General features: G+C 49.5%; 1 protein-coding gene across 16 annotated transcripts in view; it reads left to right on the top strand.

Annotated features, from left to right (window-relative positions):
- The first annotated feature begins 5,004 nt into the window (after positions 1-5,004).
- The window catches only part of ZNF532 (zinc finger protein 532), a 107,765-nt gene continuing 95,126 nt past the window's right edge, over positions 5,005-17,643 (top strand). For 3 of the 16 annotated variants that reach the window (XM_058677072.1, XM_058677058.1, XM_058677057.1), the window contains exons 1-2: positions 6,871-7,590; positions 7,719-7,786. In XM_058677072.1, coding sequence (XP_058533055.1) covers positions 7,577-7,590; positions 7,719-7,786 — 82 coding nt within the window. In that variant the 5' untranslated portion in view covers positions 6,871-7,576. Of the gene's footprint in view, positions 5,231-5,818; positions 5,949-6,011; positions 6,341-6,508; positions 6,693-6,869; positions 7,591-7,676; positions 7,787-9,686; positions 9,705-10,394; positions 10,565-17,643 lie in introns of those variants that run through there. The other 13 variants (XM_058677063.1, XM_058677059.1, XM_058677065.1 and 10 more) reach the window with 13 other exon arrangements.

The raw sequence follows: 17,643 nt of genomic DNA, 5'->3' as shown, positions 1-17,643 counted from the left end.
CTGAAGAACCACAGGACTTGGAGGAAGGAGGAGCGGGTTGCAGGGTGGGGGTGCCTTCTGGAAAGACAGCCACATGTGTGCAGGCCTGACAGCAACAGGGAGCAAGCTCACTCAAAGATGAAAAGTTTCAACAGGCCCACAGCTGGGAGTGCCTGCAGGGAGGGGCCGGCATGAGGCCAGGCAAATGGGCTGAATCCAATGGAACCGTCCAGTCCTGTTAGAGTCTGGGCCTCGTTCTAAGCACAGGGGAGAGACACAAAAACATCCAAACCTGTGGGTGATGAGATGACATCACTAGAAAGATGCATGGAGCGACGTGTTTTGCGGGGCAGAGAAACCATCACATGTGCTGCCCATATTCCATACGGGAAGACCTGGGTGGGAGTCCCACGGGGCTACTGATTCCAACTTCCTGCTGAAACACATCCTGGGAGACACCAGGAAGTGGCTCACGGACTTGGGCACCTGCCAGTCTTCTAGAAGACACGGATGGAGTTCTTGGCTCTGATTTGCTGCCTGAACCTGGCCCAGCCCTGGCGATTGTGGGGATTCAGGGAATGAACTGTTCGAAGGAGGGTGTCCTGTTCTCATTCTCACTCTCTTGCTCTGCTTTTCAAAAAGAGTTTGAACAGCAATTGCCAGGCTAGAGGAAGAACACCAGTTAGTGGCCAGTTCCAAAAGGAGGTGATGAGCCTGAGGTTGAGGCCAGGAGATGCATAGAATGAGGAGGGGTGGGGATTAATTGTCATTGGCGAGCAGGCATTTCCCAGCCAACGGTGATGGGGTTGAAGGGAGGGAATAAGTGCTGTTTTCAGAGAAGGCAACCCAGTCACTGCGTTCTGATCTGATTGGCTGAAGTATCCTGGGTTGGGTTCCACTGAAACAGGTGTGAGCCACTGTGAAGTAGTGAGGAGTATGGGATTAGAAAGAACTGGTCTGTATTCATCATTTTCTAGTGCCCTTACAAAATACCCTAGGCTGGGTATTTCATAGACAGAACAGGTTTACTTACTATATAGTATTGAAGTGCAAGGTCAGGTGCCCTATGGTTTGGCCTCTGATGGGAGGGGGTGCTCTTGGAGGACAACCTCACAACTGTGAGACTGGAGGCCAAGAGGTTCCAGGGTCACCACTGCTCTGTTTATAACAACTTAGTCTCTTGGGAACTAACCGGGTCCCATGAAAACTACCTTAACTCCTTCTTAGGGGAGAGCCACCACTGACTTTGAGATCTGCCTAGACGCTGCATCTCTTCATGGTCAACCACCCTTGAATACTACCACTCTGGAGTGACTTCCAGCACATGGACCTCTGGTAGCCACCCTCAACCACATCCCAACCTTTGTACACCCTTCCAACTGGCTCAGATGAAGGCAAGATGGCCAACTCTTTCTCTGCTTCAGCCAGATGCTGGCTTCTTTTTGGGAGGGAGGATAACCTTGGGTGAGACAGTGCCTCCAGACAGTGACAAGATGAAGCCGGGGTAATGTACACTGAGGGACTCAGCTGGGAGTTGTCAGCACCAAATTATTTTCAGCAGCTAGAATAACCTGTATGCCCTGAAGAGATAACCTAGAGAAATAACCTTACAGCTGCCATGGTAGTGGCAAAATATTTCAAGTTTAACTTGTATTTCCTTGGAAGTGCCCATGGAGTTTATGATGCATCCTTAGTTAACATGAACTATAGGGCCTGAGCAGCAAAATGCTACATCATCCCTTAGTTACGGGGAACTGTAGGAGGAGCACAGCACAGTAAGAGGAGGAGGGGGGGATGATGCGAGGATTTAGGCTCACTGCAGGAGACTCCTGGGGACTCAGTCTCCATTTCCTGTGTTTCCTTCTTAACGCTGAAAGTGTTCAATGGATTAAGCATGGTGACTTTCTAGCTTCCTCTTCCTTGGCTTCCCCTTCTCTTGGGGAGTAGAAGTGAACCCACACAGAAGCTGGGAGAGGGAAGCCCACAGGTGAGATACAAGAATCTGACGCAGTTCCCAGCATGCTTCTCCTCTGGATTATGGTTTATTAAAGATGATTCTTTGTATCCTAAACCCCCAGATCTCTGGTTCTCCCTTGATTCCTAGAAAGACCAGCCCTCCCCTGTACCTAGCCTTCAGTTCCCTTTGCTAGGCACCAGGCCAGTTTTCCAGCATTTAGGCTGAGAAAAGAGCTGGCAGGAAGGGAGGATTAATGGATTTTTCCAGGAGCCAGGACCTAGGAGGTCCTCCTCCCACCCTGGGGGGCCTCCTCCACCACAACTCTGAGCCCAACCCCCTCCCTTGGGGTCTGGGAGCCAGAGGCCTCTGCAGGGGTTTACTAACCGGGCCTCAGAGAAGGGGAGGTAGTTTTGCTACAGAAAACCTGTTTATGGCCTCCCCAACAAAGCATTAGGGGAATCTTCCCAGTTGAAATGATCACATTTCAACCTGGTTATGGATTTTATTTTCAGACGAGATGGGGCACATTCAGGGTGGCATGGCCGTAGATGGACTTTATTTTCAAGGGGACTTTTTTTTTGGAAATTAAAAAAAAAAAACTTCATTCTTTGTATTTTGTTCTTAAAGATAAAAGATGAGCTTTTTTCCCCCCTCCCCTTTGCTGGTTACGAATCTTTTTTTACTGCTAGGGTCGAACAGAACAGCATAATTCCTTTAAAAACAAGCTAACAAATTTAACACATTAGACTCTATAAACGTCTAGGTCTAGTTTGGTTTTGAGTTAAAACTGTGAAGCTCAAATCTGGGGGCTTACAGCCCTGTGCAAGGCCTTTAGATGGTGAGATAAGGAAAAGGCTTTTCTTTTTTTTTTTCCTTCTTTCCCTCCACTTTTTGTGTGTTTTGCCTAACAAAGGAATTTCCCTAATTTGATAATGGAATTCGGGAGGCAAGAATGATATAGACAAGCTTCTGCAGAACTGGCTTGCAACAACAAAAGAATACAACCAAAAAACAACTGGAGCTGGGATTTTGCAGTACACTGAGTGGAGGAAAAACCAAGCATGAAGAGTTAGCAATAAAAACTGCAACAAGGCAATCCTGAAGGGTTTGGAATTCCTTTAGTTTCTATTTGGCAGATGAATCATGATTCCTTTGTTCTGTTCTTTGCTATCTACTACATTCAAATAACAGTTCTATTTCATTCTTGCAATGGAGTTACTGAATCTATTGTTGCCGGAAGCAGTGCACCAGATAGCCTTACCAGTGTGGAATTAACAGAATGAGTCATTTTGTGTTGATTTTTGGAAGGGTATAGTGTCCATTTTTTTTTAAGCTTAGAGTAAAAAGCTGCTATGCAATGCAAGGATTTCGCAAAAGAGACTAAGCGGGGTGAGTCACTTTTAGCTACTGGGCTACCTGGCCACGCGGTGTCTCTGAAATCATCTTAATAAAAAAATAGAAAGGGGGATCATTTGCAAGAAATCATTATCTTTGGCTCTTTCATTGCTTATAGTATTCTGAGCAGTTGCAATGATACCTGTCACGGTTTGTGCAAATGATGAATTGTGCTTTTAAACCAAATTTCCTCCAGCCGAGGCTGCAGCAAAAGATGGGGCTTTGTATGCATCGTGGCTTCCAAAGTGTTTGGCTTTATGAAGGCACGAGGCCCTTATGCACCCGACTTTATGATCAGCAATTCAGGCTTTATTTTTGTTAATACAACTCTGGGCACCATTGAAATGCTGCTTCTCCCAGTTCTTAGGAAAAGGGTGTGGGGGAGGGGTGAGAGTATTTTAAATAAACACATTCCAAATCTGCAAAACCTGGGATTTTACGAAGGTGCACACATAATAAAACCCCTCGTATTGCAATACGCATAGCATATCCAGATTTCAAATGAGCGGGTCCATGTGTATTCTTTCAATGCCTATCCTGTTTTCACATGCATATTAATAAAGGCCTATCATTGGGGAGAAGGGAAAAAAAGGGCTTCTTTTCCAATGAAATCAAGCCCAGGTAGAGCTGAAACTCAACCCGCAGAGCCCTTGGCACTGTTTTTGGGCTCCAAGTTTAAATTTCAACATCTTGTAACACTGATCAATGTTGATGCTTGGGACTGGCAAAATCTGCAGCCCACAGAGGTCTAAATGTGTGTAAATGCGTGAATGGTATTCCAACAAACGTGTAGTCCAGGCAATTTGGTGCTTAAAATTAAGGACACCCACTCTGGAGGCAATAATTCGGGTCATTTGCATGAAGAGTCTTAAAACAGAAAAAATAGCTACTTCCACTTACATCATACAGTGCCCCTAGCACGGAGAACAGCCTCCATGGTAGAAGCCAGAGAGGCTTACTGAGGCTTTTTTTAAACTTCTCAGCACACTCTGCAAATATCAACTAATCAATCTAACTGAAAATAAAGCACGGAGTCTTCTCGGTCACACGAGTGTCTTCAGAGTCAGTTCCAAGGCGAGCAAGCCTTTGAAAGAGGTTCTGGTGGCACTTTGTCAGGTTCTTCCATTTTGTCCTATTTCCAGCCAGCACAATTAGCTTGACATGGTGGTGGTGGTGGGGAGAGTATTTCTCTTGGGTGTTAAAAACCCTTCCAATGGTTTGCAAGTCTGTGAACAATACAGGAAGGAGGATGCGGGAGCTGGAAAAATAGCAGCCCTCCTCTGGAATGGCAATCCCGGGCTGCCTGCTCATAGGACGGGTTACCCCTGTACACTTTTAGCCGGTCTAAACCTGTATTTTCATCGTTCTGTAGGCTACGACCACCTGCTGAGGTACAATATGTGCCTGTTATATTTGAATATTGTCTCCTCCCTAGAACTTAAAAGATCCAGCTATTACATCTTGTTTACTCAATATCATTCCCCCCCTAAAAAAAAAAAAAAAACCAAAAAACCAAAAACCAAAAACCCCAAAACTAACAACCCTACACGAACCAAACATCCCAGGTTTCAATCTGGCCCCAGTGGCTTTTTCTCTGAAAGCAAACGTGTCTTTTACACCAGGGCTTTCTCTCCACCCCAGGGGGTGTCTTCCATCCTTTTGTGGCTCGGTTTAAGGCGAAAAGGGCTCCAAACCACCAACCACCCTGAGGAGTGCCCCCTTCGTCCACCTCCAGGGAGAATTTCAGATTTCATTTAGCTGAAGATAGCATGCTGTCTTCTCACTTGTTTCCCACCATTACGAGGAGAACAAAACACCACCTTGGCTTCAAGATCCTGGCTTAGAGGCGCACGGTCTTTTGCAACCATCTTGGGAGAGGCCTTGCTTCCTTCCACTCGAGTAAGTTGCGGCTGGGGGCCATGGCAAGGACTGGGTGCGAGCCTGCCATGTCGTGTGAAACCCAGCAAGCCCTCCCTCCGTCCCCTCGCCACCACCAGCCCTCTATGCTCTCCGGGGCGAAGCTGCAATCCAGCAGCCCCATATGGGCGAGACTTGGCAGGTCTGCGGGGCGCCTCTCGGCAGCCGCCGGACTCGGAGGGGCTCGGAGCGGCTGGGCGTCGGCGCCCGCCGGCCGCGGGGCTTCCCGCCGCCTTTCCCCGAGTCTTCCCTTCCCCCACCGGCCGCCCCCTCCCCCTCGCCCGCGCTCCCTTTTGTTCGCTCGCCGCCCGGGCCGAGCCGCCGCCGCCGCCCGGGCCCGCACCCCCAGCGCTAGGCCCCGGCGTGGCGGGCCGGCCGCCGCCGCCGCCGCGCGGCCTAGAGCGCGGCGCCCGGGGAAGCGTGGGGCCCGGGCCGGGCTCACGGCGAGGCCGCGGTAGCGGCGGCGGCGGCCGGGGAGCCGGGCGGCGGCTGCGGCGGCGACGACGAGGCCGCTCCACGGCACACGCACACACAGACCCCGGCGGCGGGAACGCAGATGACACGCCCGTAACATGGAAGCCGCCGCCGCCGATGACAGCAGCAGCAGTCCAGCCGGCGGCGCCGCGCTGAACAAAGGTCATCCGAGCTGCGGCCCAGACGCCCGGGCTTGACCGCTGCGAAGGCCAACCCCGGGCACGGGGTGGGTGTGCGCCTCCGGGGTTGGGGGCGGCCGGCGAGGGAGGGGCGCGGGTGGGCGCCGGCGGGGAGACGTGCGGGTCGGGGGAAACGTGGGGCGCCGGCCCCCCAGTGCCCAGCCCTGCGGGGCCGGGTGTGGCGCGTGTGAGGCTCAGGCCCCTTGGCCTGAAGGCAGCGGCCTGTTCCCCACCCTGGCCCTGGGGACAGCTGGCCTTCGCCGCCCGCCAGCGGCCCTGGGGGGCCCAGGACGAACCGGCCTAGCTAGGCCCCGGCAGTCGGGAGAGGGGGCCACGTGAGAGCCGCCTGTGCCGCCCCCGGGCTGTGTTGAGCAGGCCTTTGGGCTCCCTCTTCCCCGCGGCCTGGGCCCCCACCCCGGCCCCAGTTTCCTTCCCTGAGGTGAAGAAGGGATTTGGGCTTCTCTCCCCCCACCCCCAGGTGCTTGAAAGAAGAGAAGGTTGGAGGAGGAGGAGGAGGAGGAGGAGACTGGGGGGCTGCTGGTGGTGGTGACAGGGCTGGGAGAGCGAGCCGAGGGACGGAAGGGAGGAGGGGGTTGGGTGGGGTGGGGGTGACATGCAGAGAGGAGCCCGGTCAACAAGCCAGCACCACTCTGCTAGAGGCCAGGCCGGCTCCCGCAGCCAACGCATCCCGTGTGTGAGGAGACACAGTGCTTTCCTGGGGGCTCAGCCACCAACACGGGGAACACACACTGACACACACGTACACACAGATCTGAGCCAGGTTGTGGGAGGTAAGTGGGGGAAGGCGAGGAGGGGGCAGCAGTGTGTGCGGTGGGCTCCGGACTGCAGGGACGGGGGGATGGGCCCTGAGGGGAGCTGGGGTGCTGGTGAGGTGCGCCTGGGCCAGCCTGGGCACTAGTGCTGCTGCTGCTGCTGCTACTGGTTGGGGTGGGGTAGGGTGGGGTGGGGTAGGGGAAGGACACATGATGACCCGCCCCGCCTCTGGAAAGCACCCCCAGCCAGGTCCCCCCCTGTGCTGATGATTTTCAGGGACTTGTTGGCAACTCAGCGAGGGTTGCCATAGCTTTTTTATGTAGGGTGACCAGAACCGGCTGAAACTGGTTTGAGGCAGATCAGCTCCTGAACACAATGCAGTCACTGAGCTCCTACAGTGGGATAGCAGCTTCCTCCCTTCATGGCAGCCAAAAGCAGAGGCGCTGGCAGGAAGGTTCCATCCCAACACAGTATGTGAATGCACACTTAGGCACCACACAGCACTGGTACGTGACGAATGGAGCCCTGAACGAGTCTGGCTAGAGAAGGTGGAGGAAAAGGGGCAGGTTTGCAGGATCTGAGGTTACGTGGGCTTTTCCTGCCTTTTTTCTTTTTGCTTAAGGGATGGACAAGGAGCTGAGATTTATGACCCTTATTAAAGGAAAAAGAAATAATGTGTCTTGCCAAGGTGGGGACACTTGGCTTATGCAGGCTCTCGTGGTCTGTGATTTTAGCAAAACCAAACCAAACTGAGCTGATGGGGTTGTAATGGTAGTTTGTTTGTTGCTGGGGAATGCTGCTTGCATGCCTTTCTTCTACAGGCTACGGGCTCTGTTCTGTTTTGTATTTTTTTTTTCTCTTTAGAAGCTACTAAAGGGTGTTGGGGCTACTTCTGACTGTTATGAAGTCCAAAAGGTAACAGTATTGTTCTAGCAAATGAGCATAAATGCATTCCAGTGATGCTGTGAGCCATACATGCTGTCTTTTTTTTTTCCTTGTAGGCCTGTTGGCTGGGGCTGCTTTTAACCCTTTCCTATTTGCAGAGAATGCAACCGTGCGACAGTAACTGAACAGTGGTCCACAGTCTTTCCAAAGGGTCAAGGTTCAAAAGGTGAGATGCATTGTTTTGAGCATGAATTTGTAAATATTTATATTTGCAGATCCATTCAGAAGCGGGCTGACAGTGGATTGGTACCCTGGAGATAAAGTGGGGCTCAGAGTGGAGAAGAAATAAGGCTGAATGTTCTCCAGGTTTAATGGGATTAGAATGACTTTCTGTTGGCATTGCTAATGGAGACAAAAACCTGAATGCCCTCGTTCAGTCCTCTGTGCCTGGGCGTTTGGGAGAGTGGGCCCTGGAAAGCAGCAAGCTGGGAGAAGGGTAGGCGTCAGGGCCTGGTGGAGAGTGTGCTTGCTGTTTTGCCTAAGACTGCATCGGGGCACATGCGGCATTTCCCTGGGATGGTGGGGCTGGCGAGGGGCTCCATCAGATCGAGGCCGCCTGGCTGCCTGGGTAGGACTTGAGGAGCCTGAAGGTAGACTCTCCTTTTGTTCCTGTACCACCTTGCTTTCCCCTTGCTCTGCGGGCACACCTTGGAAGGTATTTTCCAGTCCGAATCCCGTGGTGGAATGTCTTTTATTGATTTCGGGGGGCCGTGGATGGTGAGTTGGCCATTGGATTCTTTGTGGCATACATTTTCGGTGCGGAATGCTAACGCAGCACAGGAGGGAACCGGGGCCGTCTGGCTTCCTGCATGCCTTCGTGCATGAAAAAGGTGCCTGTTAGCCCAAAGCTTCTCTGTCCCAGATGGCAGAGGGGAGAGATCACCGTCCGATCTGAGCTGGCTTTTTTTTTAAGGCACCTTCCAGAATTGGAGCTTTGGGAAGAGGGGGTGGGGAAGCCAGTAGTCAGGAGTGTAGCAAAGTGAAGAACAAAGGCTGCTGCCAGAGCTTACCAGGGGAACTCAAGACATTTTGCCTTGGGGTTCCTGGTGAAAAAGAACTGCAACTTCCCCAAACAGGAAACCAGTAGCTCCAGAATCCATCCAGTGTGATCTGAACAACAGACGGACCAGTTGTGCCTTTCTGTTGGTACAAAGTACAGCGAGAGGAGCCCATAGGAGACTCGGTGGAGAGTCACTCCCCTTCCCTGCTTCTTGAAAGAGGGTATTTTGCTCCTCTGAGCCTTTTCTGAGATGGATTTTAGATTGGGTGGCTGGGTGGTGTGCTGGGGTGGGGGTGGGGTGGGTGTGCCTGGTACCCTCGAGGAAGGGTATGAACTATGCAAAGGGTTTCATTGTTCAAATGTTTTTTCTATCTGGCTGCAGAACATCACCCACTGTGGTAAAACTGGCAAAGGGAAACAGGAGAGGGCCTGGTTAGCTTGGAACACTTCAAGCAGCCTTTAATAGAGCTAAATCTGACCTCGGGCGGATAGACCAAGGCAAAGCTTATATGATGGGACTGAAAAGCAGTGTGCTGAAATTGGTTTTCAGTTCTACCTCAGTTTTTGGGTTGCCCAAGGTACTGCGTGAGCCTGGGGCAGAAAGATGCTTACGAAGCAGATCCGAATCCATGTTGCATGATGGGCGGCTGCTGCTGCTGCTGCTGCTTTTCTGATGCCAACTAAAACTCAGATGGCCAGCATGATAAGCCTTCATTAGCTTAATGCAGTAAGCCGCATGGTCATTTAGTCCTTCGTTCCTGTGTTTGGGAGCCTCTGTGGTTTTTATTTAACTTTGACAGCTAGTGACTGTGTCTTGAGATTTCTGTTAAAAAAAGAAAACAAAAGTAAAAAGCAAAAAAAAAAACCCACCTTTTTTAGGCATTGCGTGCCCTGGAATGTTCTGGTTTACTCTCCTGGTGGCTTTCGGCTTTGTTTTTTCCCTTCCCCCACTCCCCACCCCCAGAAGACTTCTGAAAATAGCAGTTGTTTTGCATCCGGGCCAGTCTTTCCAGCTGCAAATACTGCCGAAAAGCTGGCTAGCTGGTTCTCCAGGCAGCAAAGCATGAGGTCATCTTGGACCAAGGTTTGTCTCAGGTGCTGATCTCACGCTGAGGTCTAACAATGGGGCAGGCCCAGGTCTCCTGGGAGGTTGGCTGGCTTTGGGAATGTGTTGGGGGAGTGGGGAAAATAAGCCAGGGCATGTTCTTTCCTGGGAGAGCCAGAGGGAACAGGGTGGCACCCACACTGGGCGGGAGCCTGTGCTTTTGCTGTTGCCTTTCTGCTGTGCTGGCAGCTGCACCTCGAGCGCGAGCCTGGCGCCTGGTTGGGATTGCCTGTGGCAGTCTCTGTCTTCCCAGACTGGATGGCCTATAGCAGTCTCGGTTCCCCAGGACAGGATGGCCTGCAGCCATTCCCTGGAGGAGGAATGTGTGGTTTTGGCGCCAGAGCTTACTGGAAAGAAAGCGTTAACTGGATGTTGAACCCTTGCTTGTTTCTGCCATTTACCTGTAAGGTCATTCCTTCCATGTTAGAGAACTTTGGACCTGAGGTTCTTAAAACTGAGTTTAGAAATGAGGCTTTCTCATTCTCACTCTTCCTCTCTCAGACCCTGCTTCCACCCACCTCAGCTTGTTTTTCAGGAAGCTCTAGGAAGGAGGTAGCCAACTCTGTTACCTTTGAGTGGGACTCTCCCTCTTGGTTCCTCCCTAAACCACAGCCCTGAGCTGTGGAAGACCCTCTGGACTCAGCTGATTCCCAGTCTCCTGTCCCCCAGCCCCCGTACAACTGCAGCTGGAACAGAGGTCATCCTGACGCCAAAAGCAGGAAGTACCAGAACACATTTGGTGTTGCTGCTTCTTCATTGCTGGACACCTCTGCCACTCCTCCTCCTGCTGCTGATCTTGGTCCTTGCAAGCTGGGAGCAGCAGCGCCCACAGTGAATGGGTGAACGTTTGCAGAACTCCACACCTTGGCATTGGTTATATTTTTACAGATGACCTCAAGCCAAGTAATGGTTAAAGAACTTTTATTTATGTCTAGTAAAATTTACTTTGCAGTTCTTTGATTTTTTTTGTTGTTGTTGTTTAAAATTTGTATTTTATTTGAAAATGGGCAAGCAAGCAAGCAAGCAAACTTCCTTTGTTAGTTCATTTTCCAAATGGCAGCAACAACCAGAGCTGGACAAGGCTGAAGCCAGGAGCCCAGAAGTCTGGCCAGACTGCCATGTGAGCCCAGGAAGTGCATTAGCAGGAAGCTGCATCTGAAGTGGAGTAACTGGGACTCTTACCAAGTTGGACCAAACAAGTTGTTTGAATTCCAGTGGTATGGGATGTGGGTGCCCCAAATGATAACTTGAGCTGAAGGTCAGCTCCAATTTTGGCATTTTCATATTCAGAGTCATGGATGTGGCAGCCAGTCAATATTGATTATTGTCTTGCCACAAATTTCCTCCCTGTTGCTTGGAGGTGAGACTCTCCTTCCCACCCTTCCCCTGGGAGCTGGAGTTCCACTCAACAGACTGTCCTCTACCCCTCTGGCTTGATCCTTTCCCAAGTGGTCACATGAACAGCCTCTTTTACTTACAAAGTACATCTGAGAATTCTCCAGATTATGTGATGTATCCAAACTTGACTCATTTTTTAAATAATTAAGTAAAAATTTGTTTTTTCCCATGTACTTGAAATTTAGAGTGGGGGGAGAGAGAATCTCCTGTCTTCTGGTTCGCTGAAAATGACTGCAGCAGTCAGGGCTGGGCCAAGCAGAAGCAGCCAGTTGCTTGGAATTCCCAACCCATGTGGGTGGCATGGATCAAGTCCTCAAGACCCCATCCATTGCCTCTCACTATACATTTACATGAACCTGGGTCCCAGTGGAGTAGTCAGGACTGGAGTCTGTACTGGTAAGAGATGCTGATACTGGCGGCTTAACCCTCCCTGCCGCAGAGCTGTGTTTTCCGTTGTAGAGTAGTTCCTATTGCTTGTTGTTTGTTTATCCATGTGCTGCCTGAGGGATGTCAGCGTTTACAGTTTTTGGTGATCTGTAGATGAAGCTGCAGTAAGCGTTTGTGCACGGGTTTGCACGTGAACGGAAGCTTTCATTTCAGTAAGTATGTAGTGTTGAACTGGCTGGATTCTGTGATTCCCTACGTAAGAATTAGAGGTTTGAGTGAAAATAAATTGAGCTCAGCATAACTCACAGGAAAAATCCAGCCTTGACAGCTGCAGTTGAGACTTGCAATGACAGTGATGGCCGTGAACACGGTCTGAAGACGCACGAGATGGTGGTGATAATGGACCGCTCCCTAATGGGATGACATGCTTTATAACCCTGAACTAATCGGAATTAGCCCAAAGTGGAAACAGAAAGCTGCCAAGTGGCCCACCGTCCCTTGGTCCCCGCAGCAGTTATTTTGAGTCTTCAGAAACACATGGCAATGTAAATTTTGCATTTGTCCTCAGGTTCCATACAACACTGCCCAATAATGGAATTGAAGCTTTTGGACTGTGATGCTTAAGATCTTGGTTGGAACCTTGGTGGTGTGTAAACAACCTCTTACTTATATTTGATTCATTGACTACTGCAATATTGGTGTATTAGTAGAGTATTTTCACCTTTTATATCTTTTAAGGAAATGAAAATGTTTATTATCAAAGCAATGAAGAAGAGAGATTTTGGAGCAGATTTAAAAAAAAAAATTTAGATTTATTTCTTTTTATTGGAAAGACAAATTGACAAAAAGGACGAGCGCTATATGGAGAGTAAGTCTTCCATCTGCTCGTTCATTCCCCACATGGCCACAATGGCCAGAGCTAAGCTGATCTCAAGCCAGGAACCAGGAGCTTCTGGGTCTCCCATGCAAATGCAGGGTCCCAAGGACTTGGACCATCCTCCATTGGTTTCCTGGCCTGTAAGCAGGGAGCTGGATGGGAAACAGAGCAGCCAGGATATGAAGTGGCACCCATATAGGATGCCAGTGTGTGAAGGTAGAGAGGATTAGCCTGATGTGCTACAATGCTGGCCCTTAGGCTAGAAGAGTTTATGGAGCTGATAGGTCATGGTGGGTAGAGGGAGGAGAGCACAGGAAGTGGGAAGCAGTGTCCATTCGGTGATCATTTTAGCCATTTGACAGACACTTGCTGAGTGTTGGCTCAGCACCAGGCATTGTGCTGGGCTTGGCAGTAGAGCAGGGAAGGAGATTGGAGGAGAGGGAGGAGGCCTGCAGAAGCTAGGGTGGGGATGTGAACGGGCCCAGGAGGAACCCTTGGGGCCCGGGAGAGCCCAACAAGCGTGGAGGAGATGACAGAGGCTTGTGAGTTGCTGGAGCAGTGGGTGGACAGAATGAGCTGGCTGCCGCTGGGCTGTGGGAGTCTTAGGAGATGGCAACAGCAGACAGTAGCCCAGGCCGATGCCAGTCCTGTGCAGTCTCTTCCAGTAGGCGAGAGTTGACATTCATTGCGAAGATCTTGTGGCTAATGTCTGCATTAGAAGTTATTCACATAGAACAGAGATCATAGAACAAAGTGTAAAAAGTTTGGAGGTTGAGCGTCCCCTCAGACCCTATCACACGTGGTTAAAACTATAAATGGAGGATGGAGGAGTGATTGAGGAGCTTAAGCGTTTTGCCTTCTTCAGAACATTTCCAGAAAGGTAGAAAGTGGCCCCAGTAGCTGGTCACTGCAGGGTGTGGTGACCTTTCACTTTTTCTACCTTCTGTAATGTTGAAACAGTGAGATGAGCTGTCTGTACATTTTTGCTCCCATAGTACCAGTCTGGAAACTGAGACAGAGACCCTGGCCCTGGTCATAGCCTCTCAGCTGGGAAATGGTGGTGGAGCCGTGCTCCCTGTCTCCAGGCGGAAAAGGCTGGAGAAGGGCTGATCAGGAAGGTGTCTGGTGTGTGGAGGCCAGGAGGAAGAGCCTCAGAGAGGACATGGTAGGTGCCAAGCTGGGAAGACAGTGATAGCATTCAGGTTACAAGTGGCAAGTGATGGGGTTGTGACACAGCAAGTTAAGCCTCCTCTTGCCATGCCTGCACCCCATATCAAGTCCCAACTGCCTTACTTCTGATTCAGCTTCTTAGTAATGTGCCTGGGAAGGCAGCAGATGATAGCCTGAATGCTTGGGCCCCTGCCACCTCCGTGGGAGACCATGATAGAGTTCTAGGCCTCAGCCTGCCTCAGATTTGTCTGTGTGACATTTGGATAATGACTCAGTAGATTGGAGCTCTCTGTTTCCATCTGCTCTCGGGCGCTGTGCCTTTCAAATCAATATACAGAAAGGAAGAGTTGATGACTGCCAGGTGAGATTGTAATGGAGGAATCTGAAATATTTATCAGGTTTTCTTGCCTTTAGGAGAGACACAAAAGAGAATCTAGCATGATGCTTGGAATAATATATTTAAGAACCTCAGGCACAGGCCTGGCACATTAGCCTAGTGGCTAACGTCCTTGCCTTGCCTGCCCCAGATTCCTTTATGGCACTGGTTTGTATCCTGGCTGCTCCACTTTCCATCCACTTTGCTGCTTGTGGTCTGGGAAAGCAGTCAAGGACGGCCCAAAGCCTTGGGACCCTGCGCCGCATGGGAGAGCTGGAGGAAGCTCCTGTCTCATGGCTTTGGATCAGCCCAGCTCTGGCCATTGCGACCACTTGGGGGGAGTGAACCAGTGGATGGAAGATCTTTCCCTCTGTGTCTCCTTCTCTGTGTAAATCTGATTTTCTAATATAAGTAAAAAGATCATTGAAAAAGAAGAATCTTAGACTCCCTCCAATATGGGCGCCGGTTCTAATCCTGTTGGCCCTGCTTCCCATCCAGCTCCTTGCCTGTGGTCTGGGAAAGCAGTCGAGGACGGCCCAAAGCTTTGGGACCCTGCACCCAAGTGGGAGACCTGAAAGAGGCTCTGAGCTCCTGGCTTCAGACTGGCTTATCTCCAGCGGTTTTGGCTGCTTGGGGAGTGAATCATCAGACAGAAGATCTTCCTCTCTGTCTCTCCGCCTTTCCAAAAAAAAAAAAAAAAAAAGTATTTAAAAAAAAAAAAAAGAAAATAAGAAGAAAACTGAATTGAAAGTGGTGCTGAGAAAAGTCTGACAGTAAATAAACACACTTTAGAATTCTTGGAATTGGGGCTTGGCAGCATGGCCTAGTGGCTAAGGTCCTCGCCTTGATCCCATATGGCTGCTGGTTCTAATCCTGGCAGCTCCACTTCCTCTCTATCTCTCCTCCTCTCAGTATATCTGACTTTGTAATAAAAATAAAATAAATCTTTAACAAAAAAAAAAAAAAAAAAAAGAATTCTTGGAATTGGTGGCAGGCAGGAAGTTCTACATTCCGGCTGCTTCAGAACAAGTGGGGAGAGCACATTCTATGTGATCTGAAATGAGAGCTTTGCAGACCAGGACTCTTCGTTCTGTCTCACATGTTCCCTGCTGGGTCCTGCCTAGCTGATGGCCTCAAGGCTCTGAAAATGCAGACTTTTGTCTCTGGTTTTCCAGTAGTTATTGCAACTTGAGGTAATTAGAACTTCCAGGCATTTTGAAGGAAAGATAACAATCAGGGTGTTGGAGCCATTAGCTGCTTTCTGAACATCTGTTTTCTCTTTCTGGGACACCAACTCCTGCTTCCAAAGGCAGATTCTTGGGACCAGTAATGGGTTTTGGTTTGATAATTTTTGTCTATGAAGAATGAATTAGGAACCTGACTAGAGAGTTGGATTATTGAAAAGCTTCCTACGTTCGTTCTGTTTGAAAGGATCACATAGCTGGAAATGCTGCGAATTTATAGCTGTCTTCATTTTTTTTCTTTCTTTGATTTACTTATTTTTTTATTTGAGAGGTGGAGTTACACAGAGGTAAAGGCAGAGAAAGAGAGAGGGAGAAGTCTTCCATCCACTGGTTCACTTCCCAAGTAGTTACAGCAGCTTCTTCCAGGTCTCCCACAGGGGTGCAGGGGCCTGAGGACATGGGCTTGAGCCGTCCTCCGCTGCTTTCCAGATCATCAGAGGGAGCTAAATCAGAAGTGGAAAAGCCAGGACTCAACCATTGCCTCTGTGGGATGCCACCACCACAGATGGCAGCTAAACTTGCTATGCCATGGTGGCATCCTATCTCCATTTTCTTCAATGAGTCCAAACTGGGGCCTGGCTGTCAGGCTTGGGAGAAGAACCCAGCATTGTGGGCTCCTAGACCCACACTGCTTTCATCACTTCCTTCTCTTCAGCTTTCAAGCCCTATGTGTGTTGATGGCGTATAATCCATTTATGTTTTATAATCATCAAATGATGGGGAAACTGAAAAGGCAAAGTGATGATCCTTAGCGGTGTTGCTGATTTAATGTAAGAACAGGAGAGGTGCTTTGAGAACGGACTGTGCTTAGCAGTGTAGCTCAGTCTGGGTGGTAAGGTCGTGGAGATTTTTGTGTTTTCTTGTGAGGCTGTCGCTGATGTAAGCCCGTTTGTCTACCCCTCAGTGACACACGGCAGCCTGTGTTCATTCTACCACCTGATTTGCCGTAGGATCTAGAGCAAGTTGTTTAAATTGCAAAGCATGCTTGTGGGTTGTTTCAAATGCTTCAGCCCCAGAATTCTGCTGTATTTTGTCTGGGAGAGTATTGTGTCTCTTGTCTTGCCTTACCTCATTTATATGTAGATATGTATTTTTTTAACCTTGAAGACACATTAAACATACATGTCTTCTATCCGTTTGTTAGGAGTGCGTGTATAGGTGCCTTGTATCTGGTTAGATGTGGGCGAGATGTAGACAGGACTTCTTGGCTGTGCCTTTTCATGTGTGGTTAGAAAATCTTGTCTGAATTTTGAAGTCTAATCTCATGCTTCAGCTTTTTGCTTCTGGAAAAATTCATCCCAGTTAGTGAGTGGCAGTAGCCTTAGGTTGCCTCTGTTAGTGCAGTTACATTTACCCTTAAACAGAGGTGGGGAGTCTGGCCCACAGGCTGTATAACACTTTCAAAATCAGTTGGTCTGGACTGCAGGTGGAACCCAAAATTTGCTAAGTCCATAGCAGGCTAATTTTTAAGTTGATGATTTGTATGGGCTGTGAATGATGTTATAAATAGCATATCCAAATAGTCCTTGGCAGAAAAAGGGTTCACCAACCTCAGGTTCAAACCCAGACAGACTGAACTGTTAGCAAGGGCCTGTGTGCTGTCCCTTGCCAGTGGCACTGGGCCTGTTGTTGGTAGGATGGCCACCAGTTACAAACTGAATGCTCACTGACTACTTGAAATCAGGCTAGTTCTAATTGAGCTGAGGTATAAGTAGAAGATAAACACTAGCTTTGGAAGATGATAAAAGAATGTACATTTTCTTAGTTTTAAAGCTAGTTACATGTTGGATTGATAGATTTTGGTCAAATGCAGCTTTTTTGTTAAAATTTACTTTTCTTCCCAGTATTTGTTCCTCTCTTTTTGAAATGTGACTATTGGAGTATTTCAAGCCTCATGCATGGCTTTCATTATGTTCCTGTTGCACAGTGCGGCTCTGGAATGTTGGCTGGATTGCTAAACAGATTTAGCAATGACATCTTCCAGTGCCCGAGTGTTCGTATTTACTGATGTCACTGCATCTCTCTTTTGTTTGAAATAGAGAATGTAAAAACGGCATGAGACTCGCCCTCTCCTGGGCTGGGCTGTGTTCCAGATGTTTCTAATTCATGTCCAGAACTTGGAATCTAGGCAATCAGAAGGAGGGGAGAACTGTGTGTGCGAATGTTCCCTGCATGGTGTAATCAAGAGCCCGCCGTGGATTAGAGGTGGTGAGGTGACGCAGGTCTGGTGGCTCAGAGGGTCTTCCCCATGCCACTGCTCCTGCCCACTGCCCCTGTTTGAAAGCTGCTCCTTGATGCTGCTGTCCTGGCCCAGTCTCCCAGAGAAGCACGGGGTGCCCTTGTTGGGCAGATAGTGGCTTTCACAATGTAGTTTATGTAGGCCACCCAGGAATCGTGAAAATTTTGCGTCTCTGGCTTCTGTGTGATGTTGACACTGCTGGCATCTGGACTGGTCTCTGAGTAGCG

The sequence above is a fragment of the Ochotona princeps genome, chromosome 18 (assembly GCF_030435755.1).
Source record: "Ochotona princeps isolate mOchPri1 chromosome 18, mOchPri1.hap1, whole genome shotgun sequence".
In the NCBI taxonomy this organism is placed as follows: Eukaryota; Metazoa; Chordata; class Mammalia; order Lagomorpha; family Ochotonidae; genus Ochotona; species Ochotona princeps.
The sequence above is the reverse complement of the archived record's forward strand: the minus strand, read 5'-3'. Positions and strand labels throughout refer to the sequence as shown.